Source organism: Hyaena hyaena, unplaced genomic scaffold, assembly GCF_003009895.1.
Source record: "Hyaena hyaena isolate Hyena2069 unplaced genomic scaffold, ASM300989v1 scaffold_143, whole genome shotgun sequence".
NCBI classification, from domain to species: Eukaryota; Metazoa; Chordata; class Mammalia; order Carnivora; family Hyaenidae; genus Hyaena; species Hyaena hyaena.
In genome coordinates this window covers 856,946-878,233 of record NW_024080775.1, presented here as the reverse complement: position 1 = coordinate 878,233, position 21,288 = coordinate 856,946, and the positions used below count along the sequence as shown (strand labels likewise).

The 21,288-nt window shown below is 35.7% G+C and overlaps 1 protein-coding gene across 1 annotated transcript in view; it reads right to left on the bottom strand.

Moving 5' to 3' along the window:
- The window catches only part of SOX5 (SRY-box transcription factor 5), a 349,953-nt gene that overhangs the window by 183,421 nt on the left and 145,244 nt on the right, over positions 1–21,288 (bottom strand). The window contains exons 4-5 of the mRNA XM_039238579.1: positions 17,461–17,633; positions 12,311–12,379 (exon numbers count right to left, since the gene is read on the bottom strand). Coding sequence (XP_039094510.1) covers positions 12,311–12,379; positions 17,461–17,633 — 242 coding nt within the window. The remainder of the gene's footprint in view (positions 1–12,310; positions 12,380–17,460; positions 17,634–21,288) is intronic.

The following is a 21,288-nucleotide window of genomic DNA, read 5'->3' as shown; positions in this document are numbered from 1 at the left end:
GGACTGGGGTGTCAGAGATGGCCTCTCTGGGGAGGACACCATTTGCAGAGAGGCCTGAAAGAAATAAGGGTCTGAATTATGTGATGAACTAAAGGAAGCCTTCCAGGCCACGAGAAAAACAAATAAAAATGTACTGACATTAGAACATACTTGGCATATTCCTTGAAACAGGAAGGACAGGTTTCTAGGGTAGAAGAAATAAGGGAGACAGAGAGGTTGGCAGTGGTGCATTCAAGTACAGCTCAACTGACTAACATAAGGATAGTGAATTTATTTTAAACAACACGATTTTGACCATGATTACAGCATAATTAAATTTAAAAGATCACTCTAGCAGCTATGTGAGATGTCCATCTAGGGGGTCAAGAGAGGAAATTGGATGACTAATGTGATTAGGAGGCGACCATAGCAAGCTAAGTGAGAAACGATGGTGACTAATGACAGGCGAAGTTGGTCAACTGATAGATTAAGGTTAAAAACCAATGTTGATGGGTTATTTATGAGGTATAAAAGAATGAGAGGATTTAAGGATAGTTCTTAGGTTTTGGTGTTCTTTGGACAGCAACTAGGCATATGGTCTTATACTCATAGTTGGATAAACTGGGAAATAATGAGTTTAGGAAACAATTGAGGGGTCTGCTTTCAAAATGTGAAATTTGGGTGCCTACTAGTTATATATTTAAATAGGCTGAGTAGGCAGTTGGGTATTTGGCTCTGTGGTCCAGGATCTCTCGATCAAGGATGGAAAGATAAATTTTGAAGTTATTATCTTTAAAACAGTACATACTGTTTGATTGATTAGATAAGTTCATTTAGGAAGTAAGTCAGATGATGGAACACTACAGCAAATTAGCCTTTGAAGGATGTGGAAGAAGCTATCAAATGAGATTGAGGATGGAGAATGAAGTTTTTGTTTTTGTTTTTGATTTTGTTTTTAAGCAGATTGTGGTCTTTTGGAGACCAAATGAAGAGTGTTACAAAAAGTGGGAATAATCACTTTATCAAATGTTGCCATTTGACTGAGAATTTACCCCTTTTGGAATACTTCTTGCTGAAAAAGCAATTCCAGTTTTTCTTTATGCTTTTCCTTAAAGGTAAAACTAGGGACAATCCCAGTATCCTAAAGATATCCTTAAATTCTATTTATCTTCCTTTGCCATATTATTTAACTGTTAGCCATTCTTTTCTATAGAAAAACAGAGCCAGGGACACACACACACACACACACACACACACACACACACATACACACACAGTAAAAAGTAGGTTTCTTTTTGTCTATAAGTTACATAAAAATTTGCCAGCTTTTGTGTAGAAATTAGTCCTCTGGCTTGAAAACTGAAGGGAATTTTCCATGTACTAGGAATGACTGGAATGTATGTCCTGACTCCTGATGTAACTACTCTTCATAGAATAATTAATTTTATGTTAACACTCTGTTAATTTCATTGGCATCTAATTTTCTTCCTATTTGTCAACTCTCTTCAAAGATAAGAGACAGAGATTCTTTCTAAAGGCTTTGTGAGCAACTCCCTGCCTGCTACACATTTAGTTTACCATACTAGTGAATATATAAACTAAGGTAAAAATAAAATAGATTCATTTTAGGCCAACATATTGACTTCTAGCCTATATTTCCAAATTTGTTCTTGTTAACTTGCTTTGTTCTACTTTGTTTCCCACTATTTGATAATTACATTCCCATGGTTTTATATAAGCCCTGATGGACTCCGTTTTGTTCAATGATAAGATATGGAATACAGAGCCTCAATGAGGAACAGTGCTCAACTTTTTCCACAGGTAATGTTGTTTGGGAAAAGGTTGTAAAGTCATGGGAAAGACTATTGTCAGTCTGTTTTCTGGGCCAGTCTCAGTGATTCCATAATGGCCATACTGGATCAGATGAACCCAGGCTTCATTTCCAAAATCATACTACAAAGATCAAAGAAGAAACATGGAAATGGTACAGAAAAAAGATAGAAAAAGGAACACAATAAGGAGGCTTATTTGAGATTCCACACAAAAGCTGAGGAAAAAAAAAATCTCCTATCATGAAAAGTATTGTTAATGTTTTTAGTGACTTTAGTATAAGTCAGGATGAGTGAATTACAGAACCAGAATACAACTTCCAAAAACAGTTGTCAAAATTACTTCAGGATAGCCAGCAAACAGAGTTACTTTAACATTATTGAGGGTCTCAATATGCTATAAAAAAATTTAAAATATCAGGGTCATAGTCTAAAATTTACATAAATATAAACTCATATTGTTTGATAAATCTATCAAAAAGAGAAAAAGAATGGTGAGATTCTCTATATCTATGTTCCTTGTCTCCACTATTTTCCCACCAAGAAAACTAGAAAATATATCCTACAATTACAAATCTTAGTGAAGTTTGGTTTTGGAGGCTCAAGCTTTATCTTTCTACAATAATTCATTCTCTTTACAAGAACTCTCTCATTCCTAGATACTGGTTATTATGTCTTAAATAGTTTCTCCTATTCAAAAATTAAGATTTTTCAAAAAATAATGTTTATTGTTTTTGAAGGAGAGAGAGACAGAGAGTGCATGGGGATGGGGCAAAGAGAGAGGAAGACACAGAATCTGAAGCAGGCTCCAGGCTCTGAGTTGATAGGACAGAGTTGGACATGAGGCTCAACTCATGAGCTGTGTGATCATGACCGGAGGTCAAGTTGGATGCTTACATGACTGAGCCACCCAGGTGCTCCCAAATAAAGAATTACTTTAAATGGTATCCTGATTTCCAATCCAAGTTATTAGATTGACCACGTGCGTTTATCTCCATTCTTTCCTGAGACACCAATAAAATGCTGAAAACGAACATTTTAAAAACCTGTACCACATAAAGCAATAAAGAATAAGAGGTATACACAGGCAAGAACTTTGACTAGAGGTTTGGAAGATGAAAAGGAAGTGTAGAATGTTAAAAATGTTAAATGCATGAAATAAACTATATACATGGAAGGAGTTAAGTGGAAATGAGGCTTAATTTGCCCTCAGAACTATCAGAAAGTCTTGGGTTTTGAAACTCCACGTATGAGAGAGAGGAGTGAGACCCAGATTGAAAACCGTAGTATTTGAGGCACCTCGGTGGCTCAATCAGTTAAGCATCCAGCTCTTGATTTCAGCTCAGGTATGATCTCACAGTTACTGAGACTGATCCCCATGTCAGGCTCCGTGCTGACAGTGCAGAGCCTGCTCCGGATTCTCTCTCTTCCTCTCTCTCTGCCCCTTCCTCTTTTGTTCTCTCTCTCTCTCTTAAAATAAATAAACTAAAAAAAAAAAAAAAAAGGAAAACAGTAGTATTAGTTAGAAGTGGCTCCATCATTTCACCTCTACCCCAGCTACATTACACTTCCTCAACAGAAATCCTAAAACAAAGACTTCTGTACCAATGCATGTGATGTATGGCTAGCTTCCTGTTCTCACCAGAGCAGTGTCTACCTGCTGATAAACCTCATTCAAACTCACAGCTCCCAATCAACTTTTCCTTCAATCTCTTTTAAATCTGAATTATATTTTTAAATTTAAGTAGAACTTTAAGCTGAAAGAGAAACATCAAGATAAACAAGCAGATAAAAAATATAGGAAAAGAAAATTTGAGGAAGTGAGATTTTAGCTTTTTAAAAGCATCCCCAAATTCCATTTCAATAAGAAATGACACGAACAAAATTAAACAAGAACAGGATAAACTGAAAAAGGAATTATTAGGGAGAAAGAAGAAGCTTATATAAATTAAAAAGGTAATTTCTCCTACAAAGATGCAATTAAACTGTTTAGAAGATAATCCCTTAGAAAGAAGAAACAGAGGCAATAATACTGACAATAAGAAACATATTGATTAATCCATAAAAAATATATCTGCCTCACAGGAGATCCAGAAAGAACTGGAAAAATAAGTAGATAAAATGGGCAAAGAAAAAAAAAAACAAGAAAAAATTTTAGAGCAAAAGAAAGAAACTCTTTACACTAAAATATTTATGTTATTTACAATAAATGAAAAATATCTGGGGGCGCCTAGGTGGCTCAGTCGGTTGAGCGTCCGACTTCAGTTCAGGTCATGATCTCACGGTTCATGGGTTCGAGCCCTGCGTTGGGCTCTGCGCTGACAACTAGCTCAGAGCCTGGACCTTGCTTCAGATTCTGTGTCTCCCTCTGTCTCCGACCCTCCTCTGCTCACGCTGTCTCACTCTCTCTCTCAGAAATAAATAAAACATTAAAAAAAAAGAAAAAAAAAAAGAACCTGCCATTTAAAAAAAAGAAAAATATCTGTATACATTCCAGTGAAATGTCACAGTAAATAGAAGACACTAAAAGCACATTTCTTGTAGATGTTAGAAGATGATGAATCAATGGATTTGAAATATGAGGAAAATTATTTCTAACTTAGAATTCAACTTGCAGCCAAACTACCAATCAAGTAGAGAACTTAAATAGAACATTACTTAGAACACTTTTATCCCAGACACTTTATTTCCTATGTATCCCCACACCCCTCCTTTTCTTTCAGGAAGTTTCCTGATGTGGTTCCGGAGCAAAATAAGTCAATAAACTAGAAAGAGAATATAAGAAACAGTGATTCCAATTTTGGAGAATCCTAAATGGGCATCCCAGAATGTTGGCTGGACCAACCAATCTAAATGAAAGCTGGACAGATGGCTAGGAAGCAGGTATCAAGAAAAGCAAAGTTTCAGATATTTGATTTATTCTTGAGAATATACAGAGTTATAAGGCAAATAACATGAGGAACATAAGGGAAGGGGGAAGAAAAGGCAACTGGAAAGCACAGAGCTACATAGAAAGGAAGTAGAAGCATTCTTTTAATTATACCCAGAAAACAATTACATAGACTAGTATTTTAATATAAACAACATTTTTGGATTTTTACTTTTCGTATTAACCAATAGGTAAAGCACGAGAGCTATGTGTGTATACATCCATACACAAACACATGTATTATATATATATTTAGAGTAAACATCCAGGTAACAGAAATTGGCAGCTGAGAGTAAGAGAAAAGAGATGCCATCCTCATCTGACAAGGCAAGTGTGAGAAGACTATTTATAGTTGATTGGAAAAGAAAAGAGGTGTAAGTAAACTATTTAAAGCTTAAAAGTACCTGCTGGAAGAATTTAAATGACTTACATAATGACATCGTAAGGTGCAGAAGGGGAATAGGAGAAGTTGTCAGGATGGAGATACAAAAACTAAGCAAATCTTGATTTCCAAGTTAATGATATTTAAAGTTGATGAGTCAGGAGCAGCATGATAATTATATTTTAGAGAGCAAAGAAAATACTAAGAGGTTATTAAAAACGAAAACTTGAAATACTCTAAAGTGGCTCCTTCTGAATAAAAGGACTGGGCACAGTAAATACAGGAGCATACTGAGGGTTGGGCTCTGGACAGTTGCTTTCATTACTCTCTTGTACTCTCAGCAATGTGACATGTGTTACATCAGTAAAGATTAAACATAACATTATATAAATAACATTAATAACATAACATTTATCTCTCTTATATATATGTATATGTATGTATATTTGTATCTCTATCTACAGAGACAGCTTATCTAGACAATGAAATACTATGAATGGCAGAAATTCCATCATTAGGTAATTGCCAGGAGATGTATTACAATATGCCTAAAAGATTTTAAAATGGCTCTGAGTATAAGGACAGAGAGCTTCAGTTATCATCACTGTTCCTCTAGGAGATGCCGCTTGTCTTCTCAAATGGAACTTCTACTTCCACAAAGTGCAAGGAAGAGCAGGAAGTCAACCTTAAAGCTACTTCTCTGTATCTCCATATTTTCTCCTCTTAAAATCTGTCTAAAGCCAAAAACTGTATCTTGTACAGTTGTGTGGTATTTTATTTCCTAGAGCAAACATGAGTCAGAGCTCAAGGAGTTAATGCATTTCCTTCTCGGGTTGAAATGCTACCTTAATTGCATGGTGTTTATTCTTGGCATTTCCAGTCTCCTAAAGAGACAAGGTTACTTTGCAATCTCTTTGTGCTCATGTATGTGTGTGGAGTCTTGTTGAGGGGGGTAAAATGCTTCCAACTTACCACACTCAGAGAAAGAAATCATAAATCAGCAGGTCAGTCAGGTACTATTATTTCACCTTTCACGTTATTATGTTTTCAATACAATATTTCAATGGATTTTGTTCTGCATAATAATTTATCAAGAATTACTAAAACTCTTAATGAGCTTGGAGAACTTTGGCTCCAATAAAATGAAACCTTTATCACAAATTGGTTGAGCCCATGACTGCAACTAATCATTCAATTGTACGTGAGTCGAGTTGTATTTTTATTTTGTAGGAATAAGTTCCCAGGGAAAGAAAACTCATTTTAAAACTTTAGGCCATTAAGCCTTAAATGGTAGAATATCAGTAAAATAAAAATGAACTTGGCCAAGACTTAGGAGACTTGGAATGCAGCCATTCTTCTACAAGTAACAACTTATGTGACATTGGGAAAATCTTCTACCCTTACTTGGTTTCAGTTTACAAATGTCAAAATGAGAGATAGGTCTAAATAAAGGCTTTCTAAAAATCCCTTGTAGTTCTAAAATCATGTGGGTTTGTTGGAACACTGAACAGTTTTCAGTGGCTACTGCCATGTAGACTATATTCTTTTGTTCCTAGAAATTCTCCTCTTGCTGGAAATACTCATTAAATTTGTTCATAATCAGAAATACAGAAGAAATGACTTTTTCTCTCCTAATGACTTAGGCAAAACCTTTAAGCATTGTGTGCTCACTACATGCCAGGTATAATCCCATTCCTCCAATTAACTCAGTGTGACTGGGTTATTATAATTCCCATTTAGTAGATGGGAATAATGAGGGGTTAAGCAATTTTCTCAACATCACACAGAAGATGAGGTATGAAGATGAAGATACCGAATTTAGGTCTGTCTAATTCCATGGACCCCGGTCTCTATCTTCATTTTTAGTCACTTAATACAATTAAAGTTATATTGCATACAGTTAAATATAGTCCTATACCACCTAAAGAGCCAAGCTCTTCCCTACATACCACTGAGAATATACACTGACCAAAGAACAGAGTCTGTCCTTTGCTCCACCTTTAGCTCTTAACAGAATCAGTGACCCCAAGCTGTTACTAGTCCTGTGAATGCATACCTTATGAATCAGAAACAATAAGGAGATTATTAAATATCAAATATTTGCCTCCAAGAGAACAGAATGAATAACAGTTGGAAAAGTTTGTCAGAAGGGAGAAGGCAACAGATACGTGTAATCTCAAACTCTGAATTTTCAGTATGGGAATCATGACAAATTTGCATTTTAAAAGTAGTACAACATCTTTAAAATTTTTCTCACAAGTATCTGAAGTGGATTTCATACTAGAGCGTGTTGTTGCACTGACCCTATTAGATGCTAATAAGAACCTAAATAAAATTCCATTAAGTATTATTGAAAAAGGAGAAAAATAATCGTATACTAGGACGTGCTTCCCCCACTCACTCACAAAGCTAAAGAAACCCTGTCCGAGACAAAGCTTCAAGATAAAAGGGAACTTGAGTCTCTAGGGGCATTCAGTTTGTTGCCGTAATGGAAACTGAGTAGAGGTCACTCATTCATTTACTTTAAAAGGTTTTGGTAACGGTGAACGAAGTCAAGATTAACCGTTGGTCTAAGATCATTATTGGAAACATAAACCACCTAACTATTCCTATTAGAAACAGGTTGATTTAATGTAAAAAAGAGATTAGTTGGGAAATGAAATTGCTAAAAGATGGGCACTTAGCATAAGCAAGAGAGTAAAAGAAAAAAAAGGTTATCTTTAAAAAAATTAGTTATTTTTCTCTGAAATATTTATAAATTTTATCTCACATATTAATGTGTATTAAGAGTGAGCTATCTACAGTAAATAGGAATGCAAAAATTGTTTTTTAAGGACAGTAAACAAAAATATTAAAGGAAAACACTGTTGAATGGGAGAAAAAGCAGATTAGAAGTTTCTTAGTGTTCCTAAAATTAAGAGTCTCATAAAGAAATAGACAAGTTCTTGTGAGAAGATGAGACATTTCTGGTATTATGACATGATTTTATTTGTAGAATGAACTGATTTATGATGTTGCAGAGAATAACAAAAGAGCTTTCTTGTTTCTTCTTTTATCCTAATGTGTTATGTGAATCGATCTAGAAGACTATATAACTGAAAAAGTCTTTATAAGGAAGTAATGTAGATTGAACTCTCAATCCAATTAGAATCAGGCAATTTTAGAGCTAAGTTTGCTTTTTAAAGAAAGAAACACAGTTCATAAAAATTGACCCTAAATGATTGCTGGTGAATTTGCTAATTCTTCTGGCATTTTCTCCTTGAGTAAATAACTACAGAGTAAAACCTACTACCACATTTTTCATCTGGATTTAAAAGATATAGAAATAACAAGCCAAGAGAAATTTTAAGTAACCTGGATCAATTCAATATGTGAATGTTTGTGCATACACATACATCCACAAACTTATTCATACATTTTTTTTCATTGAATGACATATACTTCAAATGGAATAAAGATGTATAAATTAACCTCTCCTTTAAATAAATCTCAGTAAAAGAGTGAGAGAAATGCTGGGGAACGTCATCCTCCTGTTAGTTAACACAGCCATTAAGGGTGAAAATTTTTCTGCTCTTCTATCCTGTCAATTTAATCCAAGTAGCAGATCTGTCTACCCATCTAATGCACTGCATGTCTTTACCAACATTTGGGCAAAGTTAATGTCGTATGTATTTATAACTGAAACTGGAAGCTTAAGACCATCCTTAATTGTGGTCTACTAACACTGCAGTCCACTATTTTACTAATAAAGGAAATGGAATGATTGTTTTTTAAAGCCCAAAGCGACAATGGCATAAAACATGTAAGAAAACCCAATCAGGATGAACAGCGTATGTGGTTTATGTTTATTTCTACAAGGTCTTAGTCTCCATATAGAAGAAAGAAAGAGGAATTAGATCAAATTCAAAATATACTACCTAAGTACTTTCAGACATCACATAAATTTAATCTATTATAAATTCTTATGTAAGCATTGATTATGTGAGCATTGACAAAAATAAATTTTGTAATAATATTTGTTATGACTTTAATCTTCCCTCTACTATAGCAGGTTGGATTTTTACTTTTCTTCCTTGCTGTATGCTGCTAAGGAAAGGGGAAAGAGGAAAGAAGAAGAAAATGGAGAGAAAATATTCTAAGAGAGAAATATGGTATGGATTTATATGAGCAAATAAAAGTAACTGTTCTACATTTTTAATCATCTATTTCTACACAAGTCACTGTAGAAGTCCTTACCTGTTTGAACAATCTCTCAACAGATTAAATATACTGTGACTTTCATAACTATTAAGTATTTGTGAGATTGCCCCAAATCAATAATTTATAAAATATACTTTAGAACTATGCTTTTGGTTAATGAATATACTAGAAGCTGTGAAAATGAATTCCTTTCAGATTGTCAGTCTTGCTCAGGGTTTTTTTTTTTTTTTTTTTTTGCCTGAAAGATTCCCTACTTCCCAGATTAAAAAAAAATAGCTTAATGGGTTTTGACTCTGTCAGTATCATTTATTTGTGCTAACATTAGAAAGAGGGCAAATAAATAGATACAGTTTCTCCACTTCTCTTACTGTTTTCCTCAAATTACTACTAGTATGACATTAATTCCTTCAGGAACTATTGGTACTTTTTTTTCCCCTACTCTGTGAACTAGTGGAGGCCAGCAGGTAACAGTTTGATCAAATAGAAATTTTAAGCTTTTGAAATTCTCACATTCAGCAAAATTTCTATGAGTAGTCAGAAAACTTTACTTCTGATCCTAGTTCAACCTGTAACTGGTTGTATAATCTTGGGTAAGCCATTACATTTGGCTTTAGCTCTTTGGAATACTGTTTCTATAGTCTTATCATTTCTAAGGCAGGTAAAATTTTAGGAACTTCATTTTAAAACTCCTCTGACTTATAATTTGTAGTGCTCCATGCTCTGGTGCAAGGCATCTATCCATTTCAACACCGGGCCATTATAACTGAGCTTAAAATCCACATTGGAATGTAGTGGTCATAACTGTAGCATGACTCCAAAAAAAGTACTGAAGTTGTTGGCTAAATTTATATGGTCAGGTGACACAGCTTATTAAGCCTCCAACATATTCATAATACTGGTTTAGACATATTTTTGCAATTCTGTTTTCAAAAGGACTATCTCAGTATTTTAAAAATTATAAGAATTTAAAATCACCTGTTTTCTTCAAATTACAGTGAAACTGAGTGGCTTGCAAAGGGCCATATCACTGATTATGGAATTGCTTATTTATAACAAGAAATCACCATAAGCATTTTATTGTCTTAGATTTTCAATAATTAAAAACATATTAAATGTAGTTAACCTGATACCATCAACTAAAACTATATTCAAAGCAGAATACTTAGCCTGAACATGAAATCCCATGAAGAGTTTTTTTTTTTTTTTTTTAATTTATTTCTAGGAGAGAGAGAAAGAGAGACAGCGTGAGCAGGGGAGGGTCAGAGAGAGAGGGAGTCACAGACTCTGAAACAGGCTCCAGGCTCTGAGCTGGCAGTCAGCACAGAGCCCGACGCGGGGCTCGAACATGACCTAAGCGAAAGTCGGACGCTTAACCGACTAAGCCACCCAGGCGCCCCTGCCATGAACAGTTTTAATGTTGTTTTTTTTTTTTGTTTGTTTTTTTTTTTTTTTTAATTTATTTCTAGGAGAGAGAGAAAGGAGAGAGAGCGTGAGCAGGGGAGGGTCAGAGAGAGAGGGAGTCACAGACTCTGAAACAGGCTCCAGGCTCTGAGCTGGCAGTCAGCACAGAGCCCGACGCGGGGCTCGAACCCACGAACCGCGAGATCATGACCTAAGCGAAAGTCGGACGCTTAACCGACTAAGCCACCCAGGCGCCCCTCCCATGAACAGTTTTAAACCACTGAAAAACCACTTTGTACATATGAACAGATAGACAACATCACATTAGGATTTGCTGCTCGTAATTACAACTAAGGAAAAAAAGGAATCCGGGTTGGATCATCTCACTGATATTTCTCAGTCTCAGCAAGCTGGAACTAGCTCACTAAAATTTCAGGTGCACCAAAAATGAGTAAACCCTGATTGCACTATATAATCCAGGGAAATTAAGTGTACCTGACCCAGTTAGGTAAAATGGGCTAAACTTTGTTGCCAATCAAGTCTAAACATGATTAAATACACAAGTGAAATAATGTAGACATGTTTGCTTCTGTCATTTATTATATTTACACTTAATAAAATATGCTGGATTCTCAAAATAGAACTGCAAAAGAATGAATTTCTTCTTAGTAAAATATGTTGGCATCTCAAGATACAACTTCAAGAGAATGAATTCCTCTGCCCTAACATTTGCTCCAACAGGTTAAGTTGGATTCATAGCTCTATGAATCAGCATCCTTTTCTTGCGAGGAATAGCAAGTACGTATTGAGGACCTACTGTGTGTCTTGACACTATGCTGAAATGATCCATCCAGAATTTCATTAAATCCTCATAAATACTCTATGAAATAGGTATTTTCGAAAAGGGAATTTTCAGAAGGGGAAAGAACTTTGTCATAATTCATGCCGCTACCAATTGGTGAAGACTGGACGTCTCTGACAACTTACTTTTTCTTTTTGTTAGCATCATAGCTGCTTTCTTCCTTCTTCACGGATGCTCCTCGACATCACACATTTCCATGTAAGCAAAATATGCAGGTTATAGAGCCCTTGCTCTTGGTTCCTTCAGGCAACATGAAGGGTGAAATTCACTTGCGCACCGAGTCATCACCTTCTCTAACCTCAACCTTTATCACATGTGGCTCCTGAGCATATAGTGAAGCATTCTCTCTGCCACTGCTCTCCAACAAAATGTGCTGTACCTTTTTGCTTTGGTTCCCCTGCATGTCATTCATTAAGCACACTGATGGGCACATTGAAGAATAGAGTGAATGAAACCTTTTTAACATTTCTCTGCAATAATTTCCTTTCGGTAGAGGATGAACATGACTGTCCGCTTGCTCAGACTGGAGCTCCCGGACACAGTAGGGCCTATGATAGCCGCCATTTGCAAGATTCTCATGGTACAGGAGGTAATAGGGCATGAATTAAGCCAAAAGTGATTTTTGTGTTGGAGGTCATTCCAGTTAGGTCATCTAAAAATTAGAAACAGAATATACATATATGTATAGATATTTAATTGGAAGTATGTATGAAATTATGATTTCTGACCTGGATCTGTTGCTGAAGCAAATTGATTTTGTGTTGTTGCTGCAGGAGCTGCTGCTGTTGTCTCGCAATCTGTGGAGAAATTGCACATGAAAAATTTAAAAGTATATTGTCGTCCCAGGGGGAAATTACCAATGTTCTGTTGCTCAAAGTTTGATTTGACCCTGATTAAGAGGATGAAAATAGATGTGCCTGTGCCCCTACGCAGTACCAGCAATTCATTCTTAAGTAAGATCAAACAAGGTATTTAGTCTTCTGGAACACTTTCTTTCGGCCTAAAACAAATGAAACCTAGGACACTATGACACTGATCCAATCCAGTATGAAATGGTAGAGTGTCAAAAATCCCTCTTCCTTCCAGGCAATACATTAAGAGCGTGCGGCCTCTGGCATTTTTTAGCTCTTTCTACAAAAGGAAAGTATTGCATCAATAGGGGATTGTTTCCACCTGGGAGTTCAGGGTAGCACAAAATATTGTGTTAGGAGAGGCTGTATGCCTTCATGAGGTTTTGGTATTTGTTCCCCACCCCCCCTCTGTAAATACTGCCTTTATTCCTACTCTCCACAAACCCCTCAACGGCTAACTCCTCAAAGCACTCCATTATGGATTCTGCTCCCAATCTCCACTAAAAGGATTCATCATAAAAGTTATCCGTCAACATCATTTTTAAAATCTATAGTGTTTTTTAGACCTCACCTTTTGGTCTTTCATCAAAATTCAACACTGAAGTCCTCTCCCTCGATCTGAACTTTCTTTCCTGACTTCTAAGACATCACATTTTCCTGATATTGCTCCTGCCTCAGTCTGTTTCTTAGTTGCCTTCAATCGCCTGTCCAGCCATTCAGTGTCATAGTTGTTTATGGCTCGATTTTAGACTCAATTTTCCCCCGTGTGCCAAGTGTTTATAATTTGTTTCTCTAGCCTACACCTTTGCTTTAAGCTTCAGACCCATTTTTCCAAAGGCGTTCTCAAAGATACTTCATATTCTACAAGTTCAAAACTAAACTCAGGACTTAGCCCTCCATGCGGTCATCTTTAAGTGTTTTCTAAGCCAGGGACTAGTACAATTATCGCCTGTTATTCACTCTTGTAACATCCTGTATCTTTACTTAATCCTATACAACATACTATGATTTTACATTTATTTTTATTTTTGTTTTAATTAACACGTTACTGTCAACTAGGTCAAAATCCATAAATACAGTGAGGTCAGGGATTGTGTGTATTTTCCTCACTGTTTGTGCCCAGCCTGGAGCAGAAGGGATATTTGATGAAGAAACATGGATGAATAGATGAGAAGAAACTTTTAAAAACTTTATTACATGCTGTCAGGTAGGAAACCTTCTCATGAGAATGTAACTTCTAACTTCATAAAACTTATCACTCTTTTGTAAATTAGCTGTAGTTCTTATTCTCATCATGTTAGAATCATGATTGTTTTCATTACAAAAGTATGTCCCTTAAGCTCTGTATCAGAAAGCTAAAAAGTCAGTAAAAATTTGACACCTGCAAAGTCTGTACTCTGAAAGTAAAGAAATTGTATGAGGAACATGAGTCTACCTGGCTACACAGTGAACTTTTTATTTCCCTTAAAGGCACTGGTACAAATTACAGTTATTTACATGCTTCCATTTTATCTTAGGAACAGGGGTTTTGAAAACCCATTTGTTTGTGTGTTTGTTTGTTTGTTTTGCCTTGAAGGAGGAAACAAATGGTAGGAAAAGGAGTATCACTCTTTTCCTTAAATCTGGTCCTTTCCTCCCACATATGATTTCAGCTGATGTTTAAATTTAAATAATCTTATCAGCACCTTAAGAATTTATCTTTTTATCACCACCTTGAGGATTTATCAAGACGATGACTACTTTACACAGCCCTCCAGACTTCCTCCCCTTCCAAACCACTGCTGTCTCTCCTGGATTATTGTAATAGCCTCCGACTACTCTTTCTGCTTCGGCCTTTGCTCCCTACAGGCTGTTATATATCAGTATCTGGAGAGATCCTTTTAAAATATAACTTGTATCATGTGATTCATCTTTCAAAGCCGTCTCTCCCATCTCTCTCACTCAGAGCAGAAGCCAGTGTCCATATGATGCCTGCAAGATCCCGTATGACTTGGCCTCCTGCTACGTCTCTGGTTTCATCTTCTCCTGCTCTTCCTTTTGTGCCCTGTCCTTCCCCCCCACCCCCACTCTTGCCACATTGCTCTCCTAACTGTCTTTTGAACGTACCAAGGATGGCTCTTATCTGTTATGGATAAACCTGCCTCTGGGCCTTTGCACTTGCTTTCTCCTCCATCTGGAACCCTCTGTCCCTAGAAATTACACTCCTCACTCCCTCACCTCCTGCAAGTGTCTGCTCAAATGTTAACCTGTCAATCAGGTCTTCCCTGAGATCCCAATTTAAATGAGCTTCTCTCTCTACCCAGCACCCTCATCCCTAATTCTCTCCTTTACTTATATCCCTTATCAACATCTACTAAACACTGTTTATTTACTATCTTTTCCTAATTAGAATTTGACACATTAGGAATGCTGTATCCCAGTAACTAGAATAGAACGGGCATCAAATCGGTGCTCAGTAGATATTTGTTGAATGACAGAATGTGGAATGGAGCTTAGACTTCAGTGGGAAAGCTGATCAGTAAACAGGTTCATTAGCAATTCTAAGGGCTATAATGGGAATAGTAGAGTGTACAGAGTAGGGACACCCTACAATGAATAGGGAGTTTGGAGAGGAGGGCCAGAAAAGGAGTTCTCAAGAGAGGATATACTTAACTTGAACCCTAAGGAGTAAGAATTAAATGTCTTTCAGAGATTTCCCTGTGTCCTAATGAAAAGATCAACGTGACCACAACCATGGTGATTATGTACGTCAGTACTGCATGGCAGAGAAGATCTTGGGGAGCAAAACAGGCTCTAGAAATCTGACCTGAAGCTTTCAAAGGGGATCTTCACTCAGGCTGTGTAAGCATCATTGCTCAGCATCTCTCTAACAGAGAAGAGAAATTCTGGAAGAACCTAATGATGTCTAACCTTCCACAGTTAATGTCAGAAAAAGTAAAAAAAAAAAAAAAAATTCTAGAATCCTTTGATGATATGTGGGGATGGGCCAGAATGTGAAAGAAGAAGGAAGAGGACTTGGCTCTCTATTAGTGATTGCTTGGATTTTTCAGGACAAATATGCCCTTAGATCCACCAGGATTTTTTAAAAAGAAATATCCCAGCAACAGTTTCAGAAGCTCTTAGACTTTTCTAGAACTCAGGTATTTGAAAGTGTTGAGAATTATGAACAAGAAAAGAGTAATGTTTTTCTAGATTATCAGAGGCAAACATTGCGAACTTTGATCATAAGATTAACGCAAGAGAAACATGGGCCATATTCAACAACAGGCCAAATATATCTTCAAGGAAACTGATGAGGTATTTCATTAAACATGAAAACATCAATTCTGAAGTACAGATGAACCACCAAGTAAGGAAGAGTAAGCTGAAAGGAGTCTCCTCAAATGTAATCTGAATATTTCTTCTTTCAACTCTGCTAGTTTACATTTTGAAAACTGTTTAAGAAGGTTTTGCAAGGATGTGTGGAAACACAAATACCCCTGGCTAAATAATGGCCTTCTTCCACTTAGGATGGTGAATGGACTGAGCCCAGAATATGGGATGGCAAAGGAAGCTAGCCCCAGAAAAGATGTACCATCTCTATATGTAACCTCAGTCTACGACACCCTTTTTCCTTCTTTCCCATCACTACCAAATGTCTTTAGTAAAAGTTCTTGTGCATTGCCTCCATTTCCCTACTACACGTTTGTTAATTCTATGTCTCATTTCTACTACTAAAGCTCCACAGAAGCCACACTCTTAAAAGTCCAACAGTGAGAAAGTAAATGACAAATTTGATAGCTTTGCTTTTCTGGAATTGTTCATTTTCCTTCCTCTACCAGCTGTATGCCACTATCTCCCAAGGATCTACCCTTAGTTCCTTTCCATTTCCTCATGATATCACCGCTATTCTAATTTAGGGCATACAAACCTGCCATTCCTTTGCATGAAACACTCTGGTCCAAAATATTCATATGGCTGCACTTTTATGTCATTTAGATCTGAACTCAATTGCCAGATCCAACCACCCAATCTAAGAAACATTGCCTTGCCAAACCAATCAAAATTTATTAAATTACTGTAATTACATTCCATCAAATTACTTATCACTGTCTGAAAGTATTTTGTTAATTTCTCTTCTCCTTTGTTAATCACTTCTCTCTTTCCACCAGAATTTAGCAGTTTTATCTTTCCGGTTAATTGACGTACCCTCCGAAGTTAGCACGGTGCCTGGCAGATGAGAGGCACTTGATTACTATTTGTTGAATAAATGAATGAAACTTATTTACTCCAGTGGTTTAAACTACCATCTCTATGTAAACTATATAGGAAATTTAATTGATCCCTCTTTTCCCAACTGTCGATTGGTATATCTGGCTGTTTTTCACATATCTCCAGTTGGACAACCAACAGCTCTAATTCAAAATGATAAAACCATGCTTTTCCAGATTGCCCTCTTCCAGACTTTACCTAGTAACCATGGCTCAATATCTTTCCTCATTCTTTTGTCCACTCAAAATACTCAACTAATCATAAAATTTCCACCTGTTTATTCTTTCCTTCTCTTTTTTCTGTGGCCAATTAAGTTTAGATTCTAAGCTGTCTAGTTTAGATCCTCACTCCTTATTTAAGTTATTATAATAGCCTTCTAACTAACTTTCCTGTGCCATAAATAATTTTCTTCACTTGTTGATTCCTACTTATCGGCAAAGCTCATACCAAACACCCGTGGAATGAAATCTTTCATACTGTCCTTGACTGGAAATGTTCTCTTGATTCTCCATGATTCTATTTGGTACTTCTCTCATGGCACATCAGAATTTCACCTTGGTTATAATTACTTCCATGTTATATACCACAGAAGTAGCTGATAAACTTTTTCAGATCAAAGTGTTTTTGTTTGTTTACTTTGTGTTTTGCCCTTTTATTTACTCATGTGGGGTGGGAAGAATGGCTTTTATTGATCTTTGCGTGCCTAGGAGAGTGACGTATAAACAGCAGCCAAAACAATGCCTCAGAATTTGACTGTGCCTCCTGCTCCGACTCACCTGTTCTTGCTGCTGTTTGGCCAGCTCCATTTGCTGGCGCTGTTTCTCAATCTGAGATGCAGCCAGTTTCTTCTGCTCGTCGTGGGCAGCCAATAGCTGCTCTCGCAGACTGGTCAGTTGATTGATCATACCCATGAGCTGCCTCTCTTTCTCAGCTAGGCTTTCAGGAGTCCCTGGAAATAACATAGCAGAAAAATACACAAGAAAAGGAAAATGAGGAGAGAGTGATTTTTCAATGACAACGATTCGCTATTCTAAATATAAGGTTAACATACAAGGATATATCTACTTTGTTTCGGATTTTTAACTCAACAGTGAAAAGTAATGGCTATTTCCCCTTTACAAAATATCAGAATGAACAAATATATTGATTGTTTTTATGTAGGCCAAGTAATCATCCATAGCTTTTGATTTTACAAGTAAATCAAAAAATAATTGTGTGAATATCCACTATTTTAATGTTGTATGCTGGGATATGACAGAACTAAAAAGAAACCTAAAGCACAGCTCCTGGTCCTGAGAAGTTCTTTTTTTTTTTTTTTTTTTTAAGCAAATTAAAGAGGCTAGACAAAAACATGAACATTTAAGAACCATAGTTATTAAGAGATCAAGTTAGTATTATCAGTAATATGATTCTCCTTTTCTCCAAAAAGAATCTTAAAGAATTAGAAACAAGGAATTCTACATCAAAAAAGGGAAAGTGAACTATTAGCCAATAGAATTTTAGACGTTTTTCTTATATGCCACTCAGATGCTTTCTTCAAAAATATACCGCTAGCAGAGAAAATATTCAAGACTGAGAATTTAAATTTAGGCTATCATGAGGTAATGAAATATGGTGAGAAAATGAGGAGATCATAGCATAGCCACTCAAGATTAAGACTTGGAGAACAGTCATTTAAGATAAATAACATGCTCTGGATATTTAAAACATGCAATGAATGTTCTTTGGCAGGTTGAAATACTTATTTGATACACCAGAAATGTGAGTTCATTGAAACAGGAGCAGTATCACTTTAAATGTTTTTTTTTTTTTTTTTTTAATTCACCCGATAGATAAGACCCCTATGGTAAAGTACTCGCAGTAGGAGAGAACATACTTTTTAATTACAATTTTCACTTTAATATAAGACACTAAGCACTAGTTTAATAATGCATTTGCCACCTGTATATGTAATTAGATAGAAGGATCTGTTGTAACTCAGTTACTCTTCCCCATTTCACTGTATTTCTCTCTAACAATTTATGCTGAAGATGCATGTGCTTTTTAGGAAACAGTAGTAGCTATCATTAGTGGCCTATAATATTCATGTGCCCATTTGGAATGGAAATAAAGTTTCCAATGTAATTTAGGGCTAGAGAATAAATATCTAGAAAAGAAAGTATGAGTGAACAGAAGTCAAAAAGCATGCATTACATTCCTTATGATTAATACCTAACATTATTCAGGGCAGGTGCCCAATAAATTGTTGCTAATAATTTATTATACTTCAGGTATTTGGGTTCCATTGAACAGAAGAACACTTATTGTAAGAATAACAACAATATGACTGTTGCAATTAGAATTCTAATAATAAATAATCCTAAAATATACTAGGAAGTGGAATATTCAAGTGGTGGTAAGATCTACATCTTCACACGTCATCAGTAGAGAGGAATACATGGTTACCACATTTCTAGGAATACATACGAGGAAAAGAAACACATATCAGGTTTTGGAATCCTCATTACCTCAAAGAGTAATTTCACTTATAAAAATCTAGCCCAAGAAAATTATAAGAAATGAAGATAAGTATTAAAAAGTGTTTTATAAGAAATAATTAGAAACAATCTCAATGTCAAATTGGAATAATCAAATAATTATGAACACCCGAATCATAGAGTATTTTCCACCCGTGAATAAACTTTTTAAAAGAATATTTAAGGAGCTTTTTCATGATACAAAGCTAGGTCATGGGCACCTGGGTGGCTCAGTTGGTTATGCATCCAACTTGGCTTAGGTCATGGTCTCACAGTTCATAGGTTCGAGCCCCACATTGGGCTCTATGCTGACAGCTCCGAGCCTGAATCCTGCTTTGGATTCTGTGTCTCCCTCTCTCTCTGCCCCTCCCTCCCTCACACTCTGTCTCTCTCTGTCTCTCTCTCTCTCAAAAATAAAAATAAATATTAAAAAAATTAAAAGCTAGGACAAAAAACTGGGTAGCAAGAAAACATTTGTGAAAAGGCAACATACTGAATGGGAGAAAATTATATATGTGATAAAAAGGTTATATGTCCAAAATAAATAAAGAACTCATACAACTCAGTAGCAAACAAAACAAAACACACAACCAAAATCCAGTCCAATTAAAAATGAGCGGAGAATATGAACATTTTTCCAAAGAATACATAGGGAAGGTCAACAGGTACACGAAGAGATGTTCAGCATCCGTCATCATCAGGGAAATGTCAATCAAAGCCACAGGGAGAGATCACCTCACACTTGATAGAAAGGTTATTATTAAAAAGACAAGAAATAACAAGCATTGGCAAGGATGTGGAAAAAAGGGAACTCTTGTGCACTGTTGGTGGTATTGTAAATTGGTGTGGCTCTTATGGAATATAGTATGAATGTTTCTCAAAAAATTAAAAGTAGAACTATCACATGATCCAGCAATTCCACTTCTGGGTATCTATTCAAAGAAAATTAAGACACTGACTTGAAGAGATATATGAACCCTCATGTTTACAGCAGCAGTTTTTACAATAGCCATGATATAAAAACAGCCTATGTCCATTGACAGGTGAATGGATGAACACACACACACACACAGGAATATTATGAAGCGATAAAAAATGAATAAAATCTTGCAATTTGTGACAATATGAATGGAGTTTAAGGGCATTATACTATGTGAACTAAGTCAGACAGAAAGACAAATGCCATAAGATCTAACTTATATGTGGTATCTGAAATAAAAAGAGAAATAACAAACCAATCTCATAAGTTCAGAACAGAACAGCAACAGATTCCTAGTTGCTAGAGATAGGGATGAGGGGTAGGTGAAATAGATGAAAGGGGTCAAAATGTATAGACTTCCAGTTATAAAATAAATAAGTCATGGGATGTCATGTAGAGCATGGTGACTATAGTTAATAATGCTGTATTGCAGTGGCTAAGAAAGTAAATCTTAAAGTTCTGATCACAAGTAAACATTTTGGAGACTATGTATAGTGATGGATGTTAACCAGACTTATTATGATTATTTTGCAATACACACAAATATTGCACCATTATTTTATACACCTAAAACTAATATATTGTTTGCCAACTGTACCTCAATTAAAATAAAGAAACAAAGCATTTGTATAAATATCTCAGTGTATGCACATATCGATATTTATAGGAAAAAAAAGAATCAAATAAAAGTTATATATTAATAGTGGCTCTTTCTAGGTGATGGAATTATAAGCCATTTAAATATTTTTATACTTTTAAAGAAAATCTACTACAATTTTATCATAATTTACATAGTTATAAAACCTGGAAAAATGTATTTCATGTATAATATGTGGAGATATAACTTAAAAGTCTAAGGAGACATCCATTTACATAACTGGTGTAATATCAATGGGTAAAGAAATACACTTGCTTGTTGATGAGTAAAGCAAATATCATTTTGTCATTCATTATATGAAAAATTAACACAACCTTTTGTCTTCACTTGATCATAATCAATGTTTCTCATAGATACACTTTGTTTATTTTAAATTGTCTGAGTTTTATAATAGATACTGTCTCAGAGTCAATAAAATATTAAGATTTATGCCAACACTGAGTCTGTCCTC